The 20254-nt window shown below is 30.8% G+C and overlaps 1 protein-coding gene across 1 annotated transcript; it reads right to left on the reverse strand.

Annotated features, from left to right (window-relative positions):
- Positions 1–1236: 1236 nt before the first annotated feature.
- Positions 1237–8464, reverse strand: LOC109814160 (UTP--glucose-1-phosphate uridylyltransferase). Its single transcript, XM_020378524.3, has 21 exons — positions 8204–8464; positions 8075–8122; positions 7873–7964; positions 7694–7784; positions 7241–7301; positions 7076–7153; positions 6939–6989; positions 6762–6835; positions 5270–5342; positions 5112–5169; positions 4929–4975; positions 4774–4839; positions 4491–4523; positions 3691–3743; positions 3540–3615; positions 3358–3414; positions 3192–3275; positions 3006–3104; positions 2831–2935; positions 1644–1715; positions 1237–1555 (listed from the first exon to the last, which is right to left on the reverse strand). Exons 1-21 carry the CDS (start codon positions 8266–8268, stop codon positions 1529–1531), a joined length of 1410 nt encoding a protein of 469 aa, XP_020234113.1. The 5' UTR covers positions 8269–8464; the 3' UTR covers positions 1237–1528.
- Positions 8465–20254: the final 11790 nt, after the last annotated feature.

Genomic DNA, 20254 nt, shown 5'->3' on the forward strand with positions numbered 1-20254 from the left:
TTATCATTCTCTTTTTGTATTTCTTCTAAACTCGTATTTTTATTATATTTTAAAAAAAATTTATAACAAAAAAAAAAGATTAGTGAATGATTGATATTCAAGACAAATAATTTAATTCTAAATTGATAATATAAACTTTTTATAAAAATAATAAATTATTAAATGTCAAAATCAATTAAAATAAAATTAAAGTTAAAAGTGTTTATTTTTTTTGCTAGGCAAAATGAAATATATTAAAAGTGAGTACAAGGGGTACTCCAACCCATATACAGTTAACTTAATAAAGTTGAAAGTGTTTTGTAAAAGAAGTAAAGTTTAAAAATTAATTGAAACAAAATTAAAGTTCATGATATCTATTTATAAATTAAATAAAATTTAAGAATTGATTATCGTAAAAAAAAGATAAATTTAAGATAGCTGATTATTCTTTTCTAAAAGAAAAAATTGTATGATATTTGGGTCTCGTTCAGTTTATTTATGAATAGATTGATATTCTCTTTATCATTCTTTCAATATTTTTTTTATTAATTTAGCATTTAATATATACTTTTGTTATGGGACACTACTAGATCCACCTTAATATCATGACTAACACAATTAGGCAAAGCAAATACGTGAGTCCAAAAATTAAGCCTGACCAACCAGTAGCCAACTTTAGTCCAATGTCCCACTCGAGAAAAATAAAATTATTTGGTTAAATTTATTAATTTCCTATTCTACATAAAATTATTAAGTAATGTAAAAAAGCAAAAGTCTAATATACAATGGTACTTAATGTTATAGCATCCATATAAACAGATAGAGAAAGGGTCATAAAAGAATAATTGGTCAATATTATAAATGAGAATTTTAAATTTAGACTTTTATATCATATATTAATGGTCAAAATTGAAAAGAAAACTATAATGACCTTTTATTTAAGGGGTTATGATTCAAATTTATCATTAATTTCTCCATTAGATGAAAAAGTTTTATAGTAATGAAATTAATTACTTTTAGAATAAAAAAGCCCAAACATAAACCGTTATTTTTCAAAATCATTTTTTCAAGCACTCCCCCAATCACAAACACTCGAGTATTTCGAAAGTGGTTTGGCTTTGATTTGATCAATTACTCGTGCACCGCTGCTGCTCCCGGTAATACAGTACTACATAATGCCGATTTTTCCGCCTTACCCTCGATCTAGTATGTTACGGTGGCCCCTTCTAGGTAAAGGAGAGGACAAAACTGGTGATATTTTGCTTTTAAGCCTCAATTATATCGCTTCTCAATACTCATGGCAATGAAAAACGTTATTATACAAAATGGCATGAACGCTAACATAACAGGGGAAGAATAACCCTGCCAATTTCTTTTGTTCTAAGCAGAAACACAAGACAGCAAGCAAATCTCCATACCGAGACATCCTCTCAACAAAAAGTGACTTATTTATCTTTTCCTATCACACTTGGGGAGTAGTAATAATTGAAATAACCCGCGACTGTAAAGGGAATATACAGTCTCACACTTCTAAACTCATTTAGCTTTCTTACAGGTCCTCTGGGCCGTTAATTTCCTGCATATGACGACATTTCAATCCTTAACCCTAGAAATTAGAATGACAAACCCACGGTGACAAATAATATCCAAATATAGTTAAATACCTTGTCTGCAATGACAGCAGCATCCGGAACTTCCAACTTTACATCAGACTTTGCTACGATACTGACTTTCCCCTGTTATTTTTTAAAACAACAGACATCAGAGAGCAAAATAATATTTATTTTTAGAACTCTTTCCATTTGTTGATAGAATTTTAAAAAGATGAAGGCAAAATAAGTTACTGTTAGTCAGAATATAAAACTTTAGGGTTTAGTTATGGCCTGGGTCAGTTTGGATAAATTTAGCTCCTTAAAGTTGTGGTTCATTTAGGTTTTGGTGTCTCTAGTTTTTTTCCTTTCTTGAATATAAGCTCCTATAGTTTCATACAATTAAGCTTTTATCTCAAAATGTTAGACTATAGCCATTAAAAAGAGGATCAGGAATTCAGGATCCCTTTCTATATATAGGGACTAAAACACAAATAATTGAAAAATATAAGCTTTAGTAACCAAAACCTGATAAGGAAGATCATAGGGACTAAAACTCAAAATGTTATAGGACCAAAACCAACAACTAAAACAGTGGAAACTATGGGGACAAAAATTAACTTTTTAAACCATAAAATAATTACCTTATTTTCTTGGTGATATTCCATTTTACTTAAAAAAATTTGAAAATTTCTAGAATTAGATCAAAGAATCTTTTAATAACATTTCAATTTTCTGCGGTTCGAAGATTTTAAATTCATGCAATTGAACATTAGGAAAACAATTGAGCTTGAGTTGTAAAAAAATGGACAAAATTTAGATGTGGTTCTTTTAAGTGCTTTTGGTGCAGTTTCCGATCAATATTGAAATTTCACTTTGTTAATTTGCATAACAAATGTTAGCATTAAAAGTCAACATAGGTTCCCCAAGACAAAATTCTTTTGATTGAAGAACAATATCAAAAAGGAGCCTAAATTACTGCATCTAAGTTTTGTATTAATAAAATACTTTAACATTAATCATAGGCAGGGGAACTTTTACAGAGGTTCCTTGCATGAATCATAGTGGAAACAGTAAGCAATTCTATCCATAAAGTAACCAAATTATATTGGGGGAAGAAATTTAGGATAATGATTTTAGAAATGTTCAGTTCTAAAAGACTAAAGAAGTTTTATATTAGAATTTTGAATCATTAATGTCAGTCTCACACTTAGAATGAAACACAATGTTAAAGAAAAGAAACTAAGGATTAAATCCAATACCTTGAGGACAACACCAGCTCCAAACCATACATCGCCAGCCACTTTTAGACTGTCAAGCTCAACAATACTAGGAATTGACTTGAAGCGGCCCAAGAAGTTGCTAACCTGTGAAGGAGACTAAGAAAATTAGTATTATGGTTACCCTTTAACACAATGTAATAATATAGATCTTAACCTTCTTAAATTCTGGCCCCAATTCAATAGAAGGGTTTTCAGGATTTGCCCTAGCTTTGTTTCGAATGACAAATCCATCTTCCAAAGTGTAGAGATCAGACTGAAAAACAAGACAACAAATTATGTCAAATAGAAGACTCAAATTTTCAAGCAAGATTGAGTGTTTTGTCTCCGAAAAGTTTATAACCTGGACAAGAAGTAAATCTGAAGTTGCCTTCACTGGAAGGAATCGTGATCGAGGAACATTAATCCCAATAGCATTGTCAAAGAACTGTTAAAAAGCATGTGAATATATTAGCAAAAAAATAAAGTTGCATTGAAAGAACATTAATATGTCAATAGACATTGAATACCCTTATTGCTGCACCAGCTGCAGTTTCCAGCTGAAGAACTTTTACTCCATCAACTTCCTACAAATCCAAAAATTCTGTCAGCAATTTTCCAACCGAATATCAATTGTCAAACAACTAGCCTACAATAAAGCATCCTATAAAAGGAAAGTTATGCTATCAATTGAAAAATAACCAATTTGAACCTTTGGATTGGGAATAATCTCCATCTTAAGGGCATCAGCTTCAACAAGCCTTTTAACTGCTTTTAAGTTCACCCACCTGTAGATTATTGTCAAACACTTCTGCATGAATATATAATCTAAAACAATAAGGTCACTAACCAGAAAAACTTACAAATTGTTTGTGTTGAAAATTTTGAACTTCTCTATTGACTTGAATTCATTGACCTGCATTAAAAACAGCATTACATTGAATGGGGGATATTTGCCAAATCTCTTCTCTAGTCACCAACAAAAATAAGCTTGACATCATTATTTACAACATGTTTCAGCTACCATAAATTGTGTCAAAAGAATTGCAAAATCATGTATTTGTCACTTACCTTTATATACATTATCATATCATCAATGTGAATATGGGATAAATTTTGATAAAATGTTTGTTTAACAGTTCATAATTGCAGTTCACAACTTCAGATAATCAAAAGTAAGTGCTTGTAAAGTAAAAGGATGTGCAATTGCGTTGATATATGAACTCCTTATATCTATCAATTTACCATACTTTACATAACACAAGTTACCAAAGTAACAGCTGCCAGTGTATATTTCCATAAAATAACTGGTGTATCATTTTTAGCCTTCATCAAACACTTTCCAGAAAGGCAATCTTGTGAGACTTCAATGAAAATGAGAAAAAGAATCATGATTGAGAAAAATTAATATATATATATATATATATATATATTCACTTTCTTATTTAGCATCAGTTCAGCTTAGTAATCCTTGATTAGACCACAAAATAATTAAATCAAAGAAGCCAATCCCATCTCAGTGAATGTATTGATGCTTAATCACTACCCTTATTCTTCATAGCATTATATTTACATATAATAACTAAATAATTTATTTAAAACAACTGCCTATGCCGGGGAGAGGGCTACAGTCCAAGAATAAGAGACAGATTTAGTGGCTTACATGTTCATCTGGGACTTGGGCAATTTCCAGGAGCTGCATTAGTGAATCAAAGATAAGCGTCACTCAATAGCAATATTCTTATGATTTCAATTCATTTTTAATTTTCTTATTTCTTTCAAGGGGCAGAAACCAAAGAGGGAAATTAAAATCACAGAAATAATATATTACACGGAACTGCATAAGCAAGTTTAGAGAGAGACTGCAAAATTTTTGTATAACTAGAGTCTGAATTAATCAGATAAGACCTTGTTTGTAAAGAAATAAAAATGGCAAAATTACATGCCTGAACCCTTCCTTCGTAAGAAATCAAAGTGCCACCCTTAACATCAGCCAATGTTTTGGGAGTCACCTGCATAGCAAACACACACAAAAAATACATTGAAATGATTTGTGAAGTCTGAAAATAAAAGTTACATGATAACGACCATCTTTCCTTACCTCCATACAGTATTCATTCTTGTTCTCGATCAAATGATTTAAGATTTCTACATCAATGAGTCAAGTACACAGATGGCACTAAAGACATACTTTTAATGTATATATAATAATGAGCATTGCAGCCAAAAATGATTATTAAAAAAAAAAGAAGATAAAGAACCAATGAAAGTTAAATAAGGATACTCAAGTCAACTATAGCTCCCAAGTTATCTGAATTGGCAACAAATACATACTCTTTACCCTGTAAGAACAAAAGGAAAATGAAAAATATAGTGATGACAATGATTACGAAAAATAATAAACACAGTCGAACTAGAAACAAGTTGAGCTCTAGGATCAACCTGTGACAATAGTGCATCAAGTTTGCCACTGTTTGATAATGATGGGAAGACATCACCATGGCCAGGAGGGTACCTATGCATAAGAATTACTATAAGCCAAACTCTCAACTTTATTAGCAGATAAGCTCAACGTTAGCTTCCTATCTTGAACATTTTCCATTTTAAAAAAAAAACATAACACATAGGTATCACTTCCTATACAACCAAATATGATATTAATTAGGTCTAAGGCATATTAACATGATTACTTTTAAATGACATACAACATTTGTTAAACTACACGACTAATTGTATCCTACTGTATGTAATCAGGGTTACCCTAGCATACCTCGCTTCATGGCAAACATGAATATGCATTATGCTGGCATCAAAAAGTTAGAGGAATACCAAATAAAGCCTTTACAAAGTACCGATATTCCTCCAAGCAAGAAAATTCAATTACATCCAGACCAATTATCTTCCAGATGGCTGATATATGGGGTTTATGTGCTGGATACAAGTGATGCATACCAGAAACAATAAACTCAGTTGGATGAACCTCAAAAGGTGCATAATTGCTAATGAGAGGAGTTCAGTCAGCGGCAATAATGTGTTAATTATTTAAAAGGCAGAGAAATAAAGAGGATCTAACAAGTTAGTTTTCTACACATAACTGTCATCTTGGAGTTTCTAATACATAACTGATTTCCTAAGCAGTTTATTTTCTACATATAACTGCCCCTAACTCTCAGTTCCTATCATTAATTGTTGAGATTGGAATGAAGATTAAATTGCTCCTAAGAATTTAGCCAACAAGATAAAAATTTAAAGGAGATATTTAAGTTACTTAAAAAAGCTTTGATTTATGGGCATAAACCTTTGAATAATAATTTTCAATAAATAATATTAAGCCTTTTTCTTCTTGTTTGTACCAGAGTTATATGAATTTATCCCAAGGTTCCTTCTAGCAGTGATGCCTCTCCAGAAAGAGAGGTTTTACAATAGTTTGCTGTTTTCATAATAAATCAACTCCTTTAACACTTGGAGACAAAAATCACAAGGGTGGGGAGAACAGAACATAAGCAAGCAATCCCATCAAAATATGAACAGTGAAAAATCCTGTGTTAAGCCACATACTTGAAAAAAGAATATAGTTGCAGTGACAACCAGAGCACTGTGCAAACATTAAGTACAAATCCATTAAATAGGACACGTGATAGGTCAAGAAATATGAAAAAACATTCAGCACCAAAGTAATTTGCATGTCAAAAATGGCACTCTAATGCATGTAGTCCAACTAATCTAAATGATGTTAGGCACTCTACAGATAAAACTTATTTGCTTGAATATTTTTATAACTTAGATTTACAACTAAATTATCCATGTAGGCGTGTACTATTTTATCAGTGGGAGTGCTAGTTCAAAAAAGATAGAAGGAAGACACAAATCTAATGGAAGTTGTGAAATCAGTGCAATAAAATAGTCGAATATAAAATACAAAGATGAGTCATACCATCCGTCCTTGCCAGTGTGCCCTTTGGAAGGCAGTGGCAAAAAGTCCTCAACAACCAATCGAGGATACTGGCTCTGCATAATTAGAGTAGTACAACAAAATATCAAAACAAAAAATACATGGAATGGAAGTCCAGAAAATCCATATACAGTAGAACAAGAAATCAGAGTTACAAACCTGGTTAAAAGTATGAATCTCAATATTCGAGTTTTGGTACTTTTCAATAATCTACAAGCAGTGAAAATGTTAGTTTACACGCAAATTCAGATTATGATTCAACTCAGCAGAGAGGATAAAAAATAAAAGACAAGTACCTTTTGAGTGTCATCATGAGTGTTGAATGAATTCATCAAAAGCAAAGGAACATTGCTTCCATATTTGGAATTGAGATTCTACAAAATGTAAGCTATCAGCGGAAAGTCCATATGAACATGGGGGAAAAATATAAAAACCAAGCAAATGAAGGACCAGAAAATAACCTCAATTTGGATGACAATTAGATCTAGAAATGTCAACCCATCACGAACTTCAATGACAGATCTGCATTTCGTTTACACGCCAATTAAGACTTGAATACAGATACAGCTCGTGAAAAATGATGATTTAAGAAAATAATCCTTCAGGAAATTTTTTATCCCAGCACAGGCCGTCAAATTACTTTTCAATAAGTTGAAAAGTAGTTTACATTTTTTTTTCTTTTCTAAAAGGTGGCACACATATTTGCTTTCAAACAAAATGACATTCACAGTACACACCTACATCTACGTGCATTGACCAAATATATCTTTCCGATCATAATAAAGTAAGAAAAACTATAGATCAACAATCAATAAAAATCATACGTAAGATCTCAATTCTCAATCCTAAATCTCGATTTAAATTTTGTGCCATCTATAACAAAGAATAATATGTCCAATTAGGCATAGGCATACTTTGGACCAGTGCAACCCATAGTTGTTCCCAAGCCTCCATTTAGCTTCAACACCACAAGCTTGTCCAATAGATTCTTCACCTCTGCAGAACCTGCACCGATCTCGTTTCGGTCAACAACAGCGAACCCTATTCAAAGCATAAAATCGACCAAAGCAAACAGAACGCGATGATTCATTACCATCAGGAGTTGGCGCCAAAGTATCGTAAGGCACAACCACTTCATCAGTAGGCGTCTGGATCTTGCTCCATTCAACATGCTGCGCTTCGCCACTGCAACACATTCGAACCGACAAAGCAAATCAGAAAACGATAATAATAATAAAGATTCGGCGAGATCAACAATAATGCGGAAGAGGTAAGGTTGAGTCAGAGTGATTCACCTGAGATAGCGAGAGACGAGGTTGATGAATCCGCTCTTCTCATTCTCACTGCAACGAATAAGACGAATCAGACTCCGATTCGCAAGATCCTGTGGCAACGAAAAAAAAAAGATCGAAGGGAATGTGGACCTGATTTCGTTCAATCCGGCAACGGCGGATTTGAGAGCGGGGAGTTTGTCGGCGGCGGTGGCCATGGCGGAGGAAGGAGGAAGCGAGGGTCACGTGACACGTGTGCGGAGAGAAGAGAGAAGAGAGAAGAGAGAAGAGAGGGAAGATAGAGAGAGTGTGTGAAGGTGGTGGGGATAAAAGAATAGAAGAGAGGAGAGGGTGTGGTGGTGCTTTGAGAAATTGACACGCTAACAAAACGCCAATGCAGAACAGAATATGCTTGCATTGCACCCGAATATGTAGATATCAGGGGACCTCATCACTCATGCTCATGCCTCTCGTCCAATCCGAGAAAAAGACTCGCGCGTTTCTCACGCAACCTCAAGGTAAGAAAATTCCTGCTTTCAGCCCCTTGCTTTCTATTTTTACTCCACTTCTCAGTTCTCACCGTTGACGACACATTTTACTTTCTTTAATGCCCTCTGCCCTCTATTCGTGTTAGATAACACATTTTCGTTTAGTTTAGTAATTCCATTATTTATTAGTCTAATCAACATCTAATAAATATCTTTCAATGCCCTTTTATTTATTATTTAATTTCTCTTACTTTTATCCTACCTTCTTTTCGTAATAACCATAAATATGTGATTTTTTTTAATAGGATTTTACAAAAATAAGACGTTGTCTCAATAAATATATTATTTTTAATTATAATAATTAAATAATTTATGATAATGTAAATTAAAAAAATTAATTACTATTACATTAAAAAGTAAAAAAATATATTTTATAATATTTTTTTAAATATTAAAATTACACTTATCGTAAGACAGAAGAAGTGATATTTAATTATTTAATTTTATGTTATTGAGAAAATGAGCTAATTTAATTAATAATATTACCTATAGTCTTTTTTTTTTATAATATTACCTATAGTCTTAATTATAAGTAATAAATTAAACCTTTTTTTAATTAAAATAATAATCATTATTTTAAAAATTATTTAAAGTTAAATTTTTTTTATACTCTTCATTTATTATTAACTTTATTTTTTATGCATTAACTTATAACTAATATTAAATATAATAATCTCTTAATCACTTAAAATAAATGTTATATTTGAAATAAATATTGAATTTATACTAAAATTGATTGAAAATAATTATATTAATTATTTTTTTTAATCTCGATAATTTATCTTATGATACTTATAATTAAAATGTTATATTTTTCTTAACTTTTTAAACTATTCTTAATGTATAATCTATAATTTATAACAAAAAGAATAGATAATTTTTTTTATGTACGCAATTTATATCCAATTTTATCCCTTCCCTATTTTTTCAGAAATCATTATTTTTTATTCTTTCATATAAATTTCACACCACAAGCGACAAAAGAAAAATACTCAACTCTCTTTTACATATAAGATTATTTCACTGTTTTTTTTTATACAGACTTCATCATTTTTATTTTTTAGATAATATATAAACAAAATATATAGAGACACTTAGTGTCTCTGTACCTCTGATATTAATAAAAATCTTATTTTATTAACTAATTATTGAATTAAAAAAAATATGTTACTTAAGAATGTTTTTATAAAAAAATAATTAATATAATCCGAGTTTATATATCACATTATTTAATAATTTTCATTTATTAATATCATACTTAAGTTTTAGAGATTTATTAACAATTTTTAAAAATTAGTTTCAAATGTCACTGGTCTCTCTTCTTAAATTTCTAAATATAGAAGTTAATTCTCCTGTTATGTAATAATAGACATGAAATTTAAAATTCTCCTGTTTCAAATTGAGGTTGTGATCTAATTCGTACAATGAGTTATCTCAACATAAGGTATTGTCTCATCCTAAGTATTGTATTTGTATCATAAGACTTGCTTCGAGACATAGGTTTGATCTGATCTTTCTATAACCATTTTCGTATTTTTAATATAATATTTGGCAAATAAAAATTATGTTTAGCTAACATAAATCAATTATTTATTAATTTTGAGATAATATGCAGCCTATATTAAAAAAAATACATGATGCTCAATATATGTATTATAATTACTAACAAATTATATATTTAGTCAAAATAAAATTAACATGTTATTGTATCAAGAGAAAGTAATATTATTTTATGATAGGTCATGAATTTCATATAAGTGTATAATTTAATTACCTTATTTCACCTACAAATTATAATTATAAGATAATAAACATTTTTATATACATTTTAGTTTTAATTTTATGCCTAAAAGGTTAAAACTATTCCTTTATAAATAACTTCTTTTAAATAAAAATATTATCTCACTCACAATCTGCACATTTCAATGACTATCTCACTCATTTATTTTATAAAAAAAAAAATTAAAGGAGAGACACACTTATTCGAATAATTATTTATTTCTTTATTTTATTTATTTATTAAAATACTAAAAGAGACATAGAGTGTCTTTTCTACTAGTATTCTTATAAATATAAAGTCATTATATTAAAAAAAAGTATTCATTACATGTCATCACGGTAATAAATCATTACTAACTTGGCATCAAAATGTTTTAATAGTTAGCTCTTACGGTATCTGGACCATGCTAAAATATTATTGTACCACCATACGAAGATATTAAATTTAATTCAGTGCATGTGGAAGCTCATCTAACTCTACTTCAATCACTATCCGGATGAAGTTAACATTTTCATCTTTAATACAACTTCCAATTCTTGTGTGTGTGTGTGATCAGGTATGTGGAATTTTCAAAAGGACACATTAGAAATGAGATTCAAACTAATTGTCACACTAATAAAATAGACTAACGAATTAATCATGTTATGTGTGGAAGTGTTTTCAATTTTCAAATTTTAAATTTCAAATTTTTATTATGTTTGTATTAATTTTGTCTGGCTTTTCCCATAATAAACAAAAGATTAATTCCTTGAGATAATTAGATGGATTAGAAAATAATTAAAGAAAGAATTAGATGCAAAAGTAAACGAAGAAAGATAAAATAATCTATATATTAACGGTGTAAAAGTTTTTTATATTATAATCTACCAATGAACTATTATGTATCTAAATTAGTTGACTTTTAAAAATTTATATTTTTAATAATTTATAATTAGTTAATGGTATAAATCTTTTTTATACTTACAATACCTAACAATTAAACTAATGAGATAACTAATTTTGTCTCTTCTACTATTGCATTTAAGAGATTAATTTATTTTAAGATAATTAGATGCAAAAGTAAAAGTATATATATATATATATATATATATATATATATATATATATATATATATATATATATATATACGATAATAAATTATTATATATGATAAATTTGTTTGTAATGATCCGATAATTTATTATGATTTATAGTTCAATTACTTGTAGTAAAAAACATGCATATCATTATTTAAGGTTAACATACAAGTAATATTTAAATATACATCTGATAATATATTTTTGTGTGTAAAAATCTCATCAATAACTATATTAATAAAAGAAATTCATCCATAGGACTACAACTATAACTATACAATATATATACAATATATATATATATATGTATATATATATATATATATATATAAAGACTCATAATAATCTAGCATTGAAATGTAAACATAAGTTATTGGTCAAGTAACACTACGATATAATTATCAAAAGTAGTACCAAACTACATCATCATCCAGTATGACTTTAAACTCAACCTCTTCCTCTAGCATATATCTCTATCATGCTCTCATACTAAGTATAATCATTATAGTTTAACCACAAGAAAGTATGTAAGGGTAAGTTAATATTCAAAAGATAACCAACATATCATGTATAGAAGTAAAATACATTTATACTTCCAACATTAACATATAAACCACATAACACAATTTAATCATGGTTTTCAACTTTGGCAACACAACAACAACACATCAACTTACATCACAATAATGCAACACAACTCAATCAACTCATTGTAACACCCTAATTTTATAAAATTATATTAATATTACGTAGTATTTATTTTAATGTTTTAATGTGTTCATTAGAAGAATTTTCAATATTATTTAGCTATTTGATATGAACTTTATTTTTTATATAAAAGATGTGTTATTTTTACTAAAAAGGAGAAGTATATTTTATATTATTTATTTATTTTATGTGACCTCTATTTTAATATAAGACATGACTTTTAATTAATATTTGGATTATTTGCTTTAAGACTATTTTTATGAAAATATATTTTTATCAAGAATTATATTCATGTTATTTTTTTAAAAGGAGGAAATATGTTTAATTATTTTAATTATTTCATGAGATGGTCAGGAGGGACGTAGTGGTCTTTTGCTAAAAATTATTATTATTATTATTTAAGAAAGAAGGTTGTCAGGAGTTATTTTCACGCTTCTCACTTTATCCTTCTTTTCTACGCGTGTGCTCTGAAGACTCAAGAGAAGCATGAGAAGGAGGTCACTGGAGAATCGTACGCGCTTTGTCTTCTACTCATCAAGGTAAGGGGGGAGTGAAAAACCTCACTCGGATGTGTGGGAATAACTGTTGGATAGCAAGATTGGCCCACAATCCCTTATCTGATGTATGCCTATAGGAACAAGCACTTTATGAAACTTTTATGTTTTGCTTTTTGATTGTTCTATTGTGTTCCTTGTGTGATACTGAGAGTGAATATGTATTCAGTTTCAATAATAGATAAGTTTTGATATGGATTAGAGTGTTCTATGGGTTCTTGCAGAAAACTCTGTGAGAAACAAATAAATTTTGAATGTTTTCTGTTTTGGCTTCTAAGTTTTATGTTGTGTTCTCTGATGATTATTGAGCACGAATGTATGTTTAATTTCGAGTTTGGATATGTTTTGATATGGATTAGAGTGCCTTATGGATTCACTCTATGAGAAACAGACAAATTTTGAATGTTTTTTGTTTTGGCTTCTGTTTTTTATTGTGTTCCTTAATGTTTGTTGAGTGTGAATATGTGTTTAATTTCAAAAATAGACAAATTTTGATATGAATTATAGTGTTTTGTGGGTTCTTGTGGGAAACCCTATGAAGTGAAATGTTGAGTTAATGAAATAGTGAATGTGTAACATATATCATGTGCATATATGACTCTAGGTGAGCCGCATGCTGTTAAGTCTCAATTACACTTCTTTTTGGACAAGACTTATTGAACAATTCCACTCATCCTTTGCACCATTGCAAGATAATTGTTCTCTTTTTGATTCATTTTTTGTGCAGATATAGCTAACCCAGAATTTAGCTAACAATACCCTAATACACCTCATTTTTGTGCAGGTATTGAGCTAGAGAATTGAGGATAGAAGATCCATAGGATTGGAAATCTAAGGAGCTAAGGAGCAAACAAGAGTGACTGCGCCGGGCGCAAGATTACCCGCACCGGGCTTGAGCAAAACAGAGTGTCTCACCTCTGCAAGTCATAGTTGTGCCGGGCGCGAGACTACCCTCGCCGAGCGTGATCGAGACAGAGAGTACCTCAAACTTTCTGGAAGGCATTGCGTCGGGCGTAAAAGGAATTGCGCCGGGCGTATTTTGAGGCAGAGAGTACTTTACCTTCCTGGAAGGCCCTGCGCCGGGCGCAAAGACTTATGCTTCGGGCGTGTAATCCTAATCTGACTCCCCAAGCTCGTATTTGAAGAAACTTTTGAGGGTTTTCTCCTTATTCACACATTGGACGCGTTTTAGGAGCTGAGGAAGGGATTCCTAGAGCTTGGGGCCGTTCGTGTGTGGGTCTTTCCTTCGGTTCTTCATTCTCTCTTCATCTCTATTTTTTGTTTACCTTCATTGTTTTGAGTGGTTTTACCCATTGTTTTGTGGGGTTAGATGTAACCAACGTATTATATTGTAATCCTTACGTTTTAATGATATATATATATGTTGTTTCATTCATTTTTGTGTATGTTTCTATTCTTAATGCTTGCTTTGGATTGATTCTCCTTGCATGATATAGGTTCCATTGGGTATTGGAAAATAACCTTTGAAACTAGCTCTGAAACAAATGTCTAGTGGGAAATATATATAGGAATGGAGCTTAGCCCATTAGTAGTCTTAAACCCTAACCCGTAATGCGGGTGTAGGTATTGAATACTCAAGGGATTGATATTCATTATCCGCACCTAGGCTCTTGCTCTAAGGGATTAAGTTTGAGTAAACTTATGGGTTGACTAAGCAATGGATGTAACTAGAGATTAAGGATTCATTAGTGTACGTTCGGTGAAATCTGACCCCACAATTTCACAAAAATTATAATACCATTTCTACCTTTTTTCACTCACAAACAACTATTTTTATAATTTAACCTTCCAGTAGTCATGATCTTAAATTCACATTTGCATGACAAACGACTAAAATTGGAATTATTCTTTAGTCACGAATAATCAATAAATGCTTATGTTACCTACTAATCCCTGTGGATACGATAATTTTACTACTTGAACGGCCGGTACACTTGTCGTGTTTGAGACCGTTGATAGAATTAAACTGCTTTACAATTATAACAAAAGTATTTCAACGAAAAATCTCAACACATGTCAGTGATGTATTGAGCTATTCCAGGTGTACCTTGGGTCACTAGTGATGTATTGAGCTATTTCAGGTGTGTCGCTTAAGCCGCATGCTAGTGATGTATTGAGCTATTTCAGGTGTGTCGCTTAAGTCGCATGCTAGAGATGTATTGAGCTATTCTAGGTGTACCTTTGATCACCAATGATGTATTCATGAATGAACGTGCCCCCAGGTATATTGTTGTAGCAGCATACCAGTGATGAGAAATGTGCAACTTCCGTATGGCGCCACATACATGCATTTATGAGTCGAGTCCATGACATTATTGCATGATAAGTGAATGTATATGTATTCTAATGTATCTATAACTTGAGAGTTATGCTTAGTTATGTGTAACTTGTGTGGTATTTGTTATGATTGTGTGTGTGTTACCTAACATTTATTTCTACATCTGAATTAGAGTGAGATATTTCTCACTTCCTTGTTGCTCTATGTGTATTTTTATTGTGTTGCATATGATCATTAACATGAGGATATTGGTGATGAGGTTTAAGTTTTATTGTGGAGTGTGCTCTGATAGGACATGTGACATTGGGGCTTAGTTAAGATTAGTATTGGAGTTTCATTACTGTTATTGTGTTTTGGAAAGATTAATGTTTTATTTTGTCATCATTTCCGCATTGGACTACGATTTGCGAAATATGAATGTGAACTCTCTATCTATGTGTTTTGGAACCTTGTTTCGATTAAGAACGTTTTATTTACTTAGGAATGTACTTTATGTTTATTGTGTATTATGTATGTGGGGTAGAGGGTGTCACTCATCATACACACTTCATAACAGCTATATGTGTCGTCACACATTCAACTAAGAAATCTTTTATAACATAACACAGATGAGCAGTCTAAGTGACTTGATCCCACCGAACCAACTAACAATGTGATATTTTTACACCAACAAGATCAATAGATAATTTGGATAAAAATTCATAATAACATGGTTTCTTGAATTTCGTCACTTAAACTAAAAAAATCTAATATTTCGATCAGGGTAGGATAACTTAAGTGTGGCTTAGGTGTGAGGCTACCACGATCTTAGCATACATAATTAAGTTTCTTATGGGATTAACCCATCGACTACCCACCAAATATTATGCCCCTTCCATTACTCAATTATAGATTTTGGCCCTCAACCTTGTACCTTACTCTATTTTGTCACTTTGTACATGTATGACTCAACTTTACCCTATATGGATCAACATTCGTCACTTTATAATTAGTATAGTTCCACCTAACCCTTATATTGTGATCACTTTATAGACAATATGACTCGATCTGACTCCCATATCGCATTAACCAAAATTCTAGAAGAGACTCAAGAATCCACTTCAAGAGTTAACTTCTCAAAAAGGGTTTTCAACAACTGGCTCGTAGAGCACCTTAACACAATATTCTCACAACTTTATATTCAAGGTTTTTAAATAACCTCTCACCTAATCTTTAGTCAATCAACACAACACAATTTAATGCCTTAAGCATTCTCAGCATAATTGCCTCAACATTTCAACATACAACCCAACTAACTATTTTTTAACAGTTAAATCATCAATATACATTATTCCAGATCAATGTATAAAGAGATAGTATCATATAACAACATCCAACGTTTACAACATGTAAAGGTTCAACAACACATACATCTTCAACACTTAGTCAACAATTCAACACATATTAATTAGGCAACCCACACTTGATGCCATTTTCCCCGCATCTTACATTATCAAGGTAGAAAGCCTTTAGCTCACTCACACTCAATGCTAATCTATCCACGCTTGATGTGAACGAGACAGAGAGTCCTTGTGACAATCACGTCTGGTGTGGCTAAAACCACGCCTTACCTCATTTCAATTAGAGAGTCTTTGCATGTCTCATGCTCGACATCACGTCGTTGACATCCATTGTTGTCTAGGCATATAGCCTATATCTTAATCATGCCTGGAACCATTCAACTATGGTCTAATGTCACCAAGTTAGAGAGTTCCAAAGACATCCACATTCGATGCCATTCAACCCATGATCGACATGATCAAGTCAAAAAGTTCTCTTATAATTCATGTCCAACGCTACCAATCTCACACTCGACATTAATGAGGTAGAGAACCTTTAACCTAAATCATGTCTAACACCTTAAAGTTGCGTTCGACACCTTGAAGCTGCATTGGACAAAGTGGCCCAAACTACTTGAAACTCAAAAGAATCCAAGCATGCAATGTACTAAAACGTTCATAAGCACCATAAACAACTTGAATCCAACCAAATTATCAACATGCAACCCCTTATTTCAGCATCAGAGAGAAGATCATGTAGTTCCTCAAATCCAATAGGATTTTCCCTTGTGCGAATGGCAGCAAAAATCTCTTTATATTCATCACCCAAACCATTGATGGTATGGATGACAAGATCAACATCATCCAAAGGAGAGTTGATGATGGCTAATTCATCAGCCAAGGATTTAATTCCATAAGATACTTGGTCATGGACCGAGAGCCCTTCGTGTATCGAGTTAAACGTTCCTTCAAGTGCATGATTCGAGCACAGGTCTTGCTGGCATATCTCTTGTTAAGGATATCCCATGCCTGTTTGGATGTCTTGACGTTTCCAATCAATGTGATCACATTCTGATCAACTGAGGAGATGATTGCATGAAGAATCAATTGATCCTGGCGCCTCCAATAGGTGAAATCACGATGATTGGGTGTTGGGCACGTAAGTTGGCCATCAACGAAGCCAATAAGATCATACCCTACAAGAAGGGCATTGAGTTGTACTTTCCATGCAGGATAATTCATGCCATTAAGCTTGATAGTTGCATGGCTATTGAGAACTACAACAGATTGGGAATCTGATATTGGAATGGTGTTGTTGGAGGAAGACATGATTGAGGATTGATTTGATTGCTGTGAAGCAAAAGCTGCTGATACCATATAAGTGTTTGGAATAAATAATTTTGATTATTCTTTTATTGAATGAGAAGCAACCCTATATATAAAGGTTTTGTACAACTGAATGAAAACAGAAAGATAATAATAACAATAATTTAAACATTTGAATCAATGATAAGATGGGGCAACATAATCTATTTGTTATGTTATCCAATAATGTCAAGGATCATTCATCTTCTTTCAACATTCATAAGAAACCATCAAAACACTTAATATGAAAATCATCATATAATCCATTAACGCAACTATTGATTTAAGGAAATCAATCATCATACAACTTCAACATTCAACAAGACTTCGAGTTCTAGCTCCCCTTACCTCTAAGTGCATAAGAAGAAGAAGAAGAAGAAGAAGGAGAAACTAAGCTCTAGGAACTCCACACGAAACCACCATTTTTTGATTCTCAGCCTTCTGAGCTTTGAATTCGAGCACCACTCTTATAACAAATATTTGAGGAAGATCACTTACTCTAAAGAAAGTTAAGGGAAGAAGAGATTCTCTCAAACTCCAAAACCCTTCTCTCCAGACTACCTCTCTATGTTTTCTTAAAAAAATGAACTTAAAAAACTCAAATTTCAAAGAAAACTTTATATACATTCCTCTACAAGTCAAACTTGACGCATACTTAAAAAAACTCTTAAATAACTAAAACTCATAAGGATTCTTAAATTCTCAATAATAAAACCATAATATCACCACACACACATAAATTAATAAAATCAACAAAAATTAATGAAAATGCACAATGATACATTGTTAAATTTAAAATAAAAAATCATCCTTATGAACCTATCACATTTTTTAATTAATAAACATGTAAAAAATACCAACAATAATACATAGCAATTACACTAATTAAAACTAATATATTTTCATACTCAAATTTAAAAATTCAATCAAAAGTTAAGGATTTGATCTCCTTCACTTGAACTAGCTTTTGTTAATTTTCAGGTTTTATGTCATTGTGACATATACTTTAGTTTTTTCTTATGACGTTAAGAGTCTGGTGTGAAGGGAAACAAAAGACTAGGCGAAATACAGGAGAAGAATAATATCATAAAGTTTTGGTTGCAAATTTTAAAGAATGCAAGGTAGGTAAATATTAAACTATTATCATAAAGTTTTGAACAATCCTTATTGTTATTAATATTAGCATTAAAATTCTTGTTATTAATATAATTATAATTAAGAGAGTAACAGGACTTGAGAAAGTACGTTAAGGGTGCAGAAAAGCTCGGTCGTGAAATCTTAATTATACTTATATTTAATGATAAGATTTTATAATAATGTTAATAGTATAAAATTATTAAACTATTAGCATAAAAATTACAAAGTATTGCGGCGTACATTATTCAAAATAATTTTCTATAAAAGACATGGATTTTTTTTACATAAAAATATAATGTATTTAGGTAGTGATTGACTTAGTTTTTTACCTTAATTTTTTTAAATTTAAATTAAAATAAGAGTTTCAAAAATTAAAATTAAAACTAATATTTGACAATTTACAATAATCTTATAATTACTTTAAAGATAAAAATTCTTAAATATTGTATTCTTATATTTAAAAACTATAAAATAAAGAAGCAAATATAATCAAGTTGAATAATTTTGAAACATGTGAAATTATATTAAAAAATTATTTATTTTTAAATAAATTCAAAATAAAACGGATCAAACACCACCTAATATACTCCAGAATCTTAATCTTGGCTACGTAGCAATTAGCAAGTCAAAACTCTAAATAATTTAATTAAAAAGTACATATATTTTAGTCCTTGAGATTTAAAATAAAAAACTTTATATTTCTTAAAAAGTGATGTAAACTGAATCTTAAATATACAATCATATTACAATACTTAATTAAATAAAAATTTATCATTTTTTATCATACTTAACTCAGGTTTAATTGTCTTTTTGGAGTGATATATATGGTTTCATAAATAAAAATAAAAAATTGCGGTACAAAATTACTAAAATTGTTTAGCGGTAAAAAGAATGAACACTCAAAGATAAAAAATACGAGAAATAAGTTGAGAAAGTATTTGTAGCATAATTTTGCATTATTTAAAATTTTGGCCCAAAGATTAACTTTTCTTTTTCTATACAATCCTTATTAATTACTATATTCGTGTATTTAACAAATGAGCCACTTTTAATTAAATTAAAAAGACAACAATAATGTTTAGTCACCATGACACAATGGTCGGTAAGTGAACTTTAGCTCATGGATTTAGAATAAACAATCATGTTACCTAACTTGAATACGAATCCTTATCATGTCAATTTCATCTTTTAATCTCTTTAGCTCTTTATACTGTTTGGGGACATTTAAAATTGTATGTTCACTTTCGTGGAATTAGAAATGCATAAAGTCCTCGAAGGACATTAAAGAGAGTGGATGGCTTGCAACTTGTGTTGTTATTCAAAAATCAAAATCAAGGATACAAATGTTTGGCAAATGGTTATTGGTCGTAAAAGATGTGATTTAGATATGTTTCTTCTTTTAGTTCATGTATGAATT

The sequence above is a fragment of the Cajanus cajan genome, chromosome 9 (assembly GCF_000230855.2).
Source record: "Cajanus cajan strain Asha chromosome 9, NIPB_CcT2T_4, whole genome shotgun sequence".
Taxonomy (NCBI): Eukaryota; Viridiplantae; Streptophyta; class Magnoliopsida; order Fabales; family Fabaceae; genus Cajanus; species Cajanus cajan.

What these genes read in the sequence shown, in the direction of transcription:
- LOC109814160 (XM_020378524.3), bottom strand. Translation starts at nt 8,268, where the DNA reads ATGGCCACCGCCGCCGACAAACTCCCCGCTCTCAAATCCGCCGTTGCC. An exon ending in TAATTGTCATCCAAATTGAG is followed by an intron (nt 7,154 to 7,240) that starts GTTATTTTCTGG and finishes TACATTTTGTAG; the next exon opens with AATCTCAATTCCAAATATGG. An exon ending in ATTTTCAACACAAACAATTT is followed by an intron (nt 3,616 to 3,690) that starts GTAAGTTTTTCT and finishes AATAATCTACAG; the next exon opens with GTGGGTGAACTTAAAAGCAG.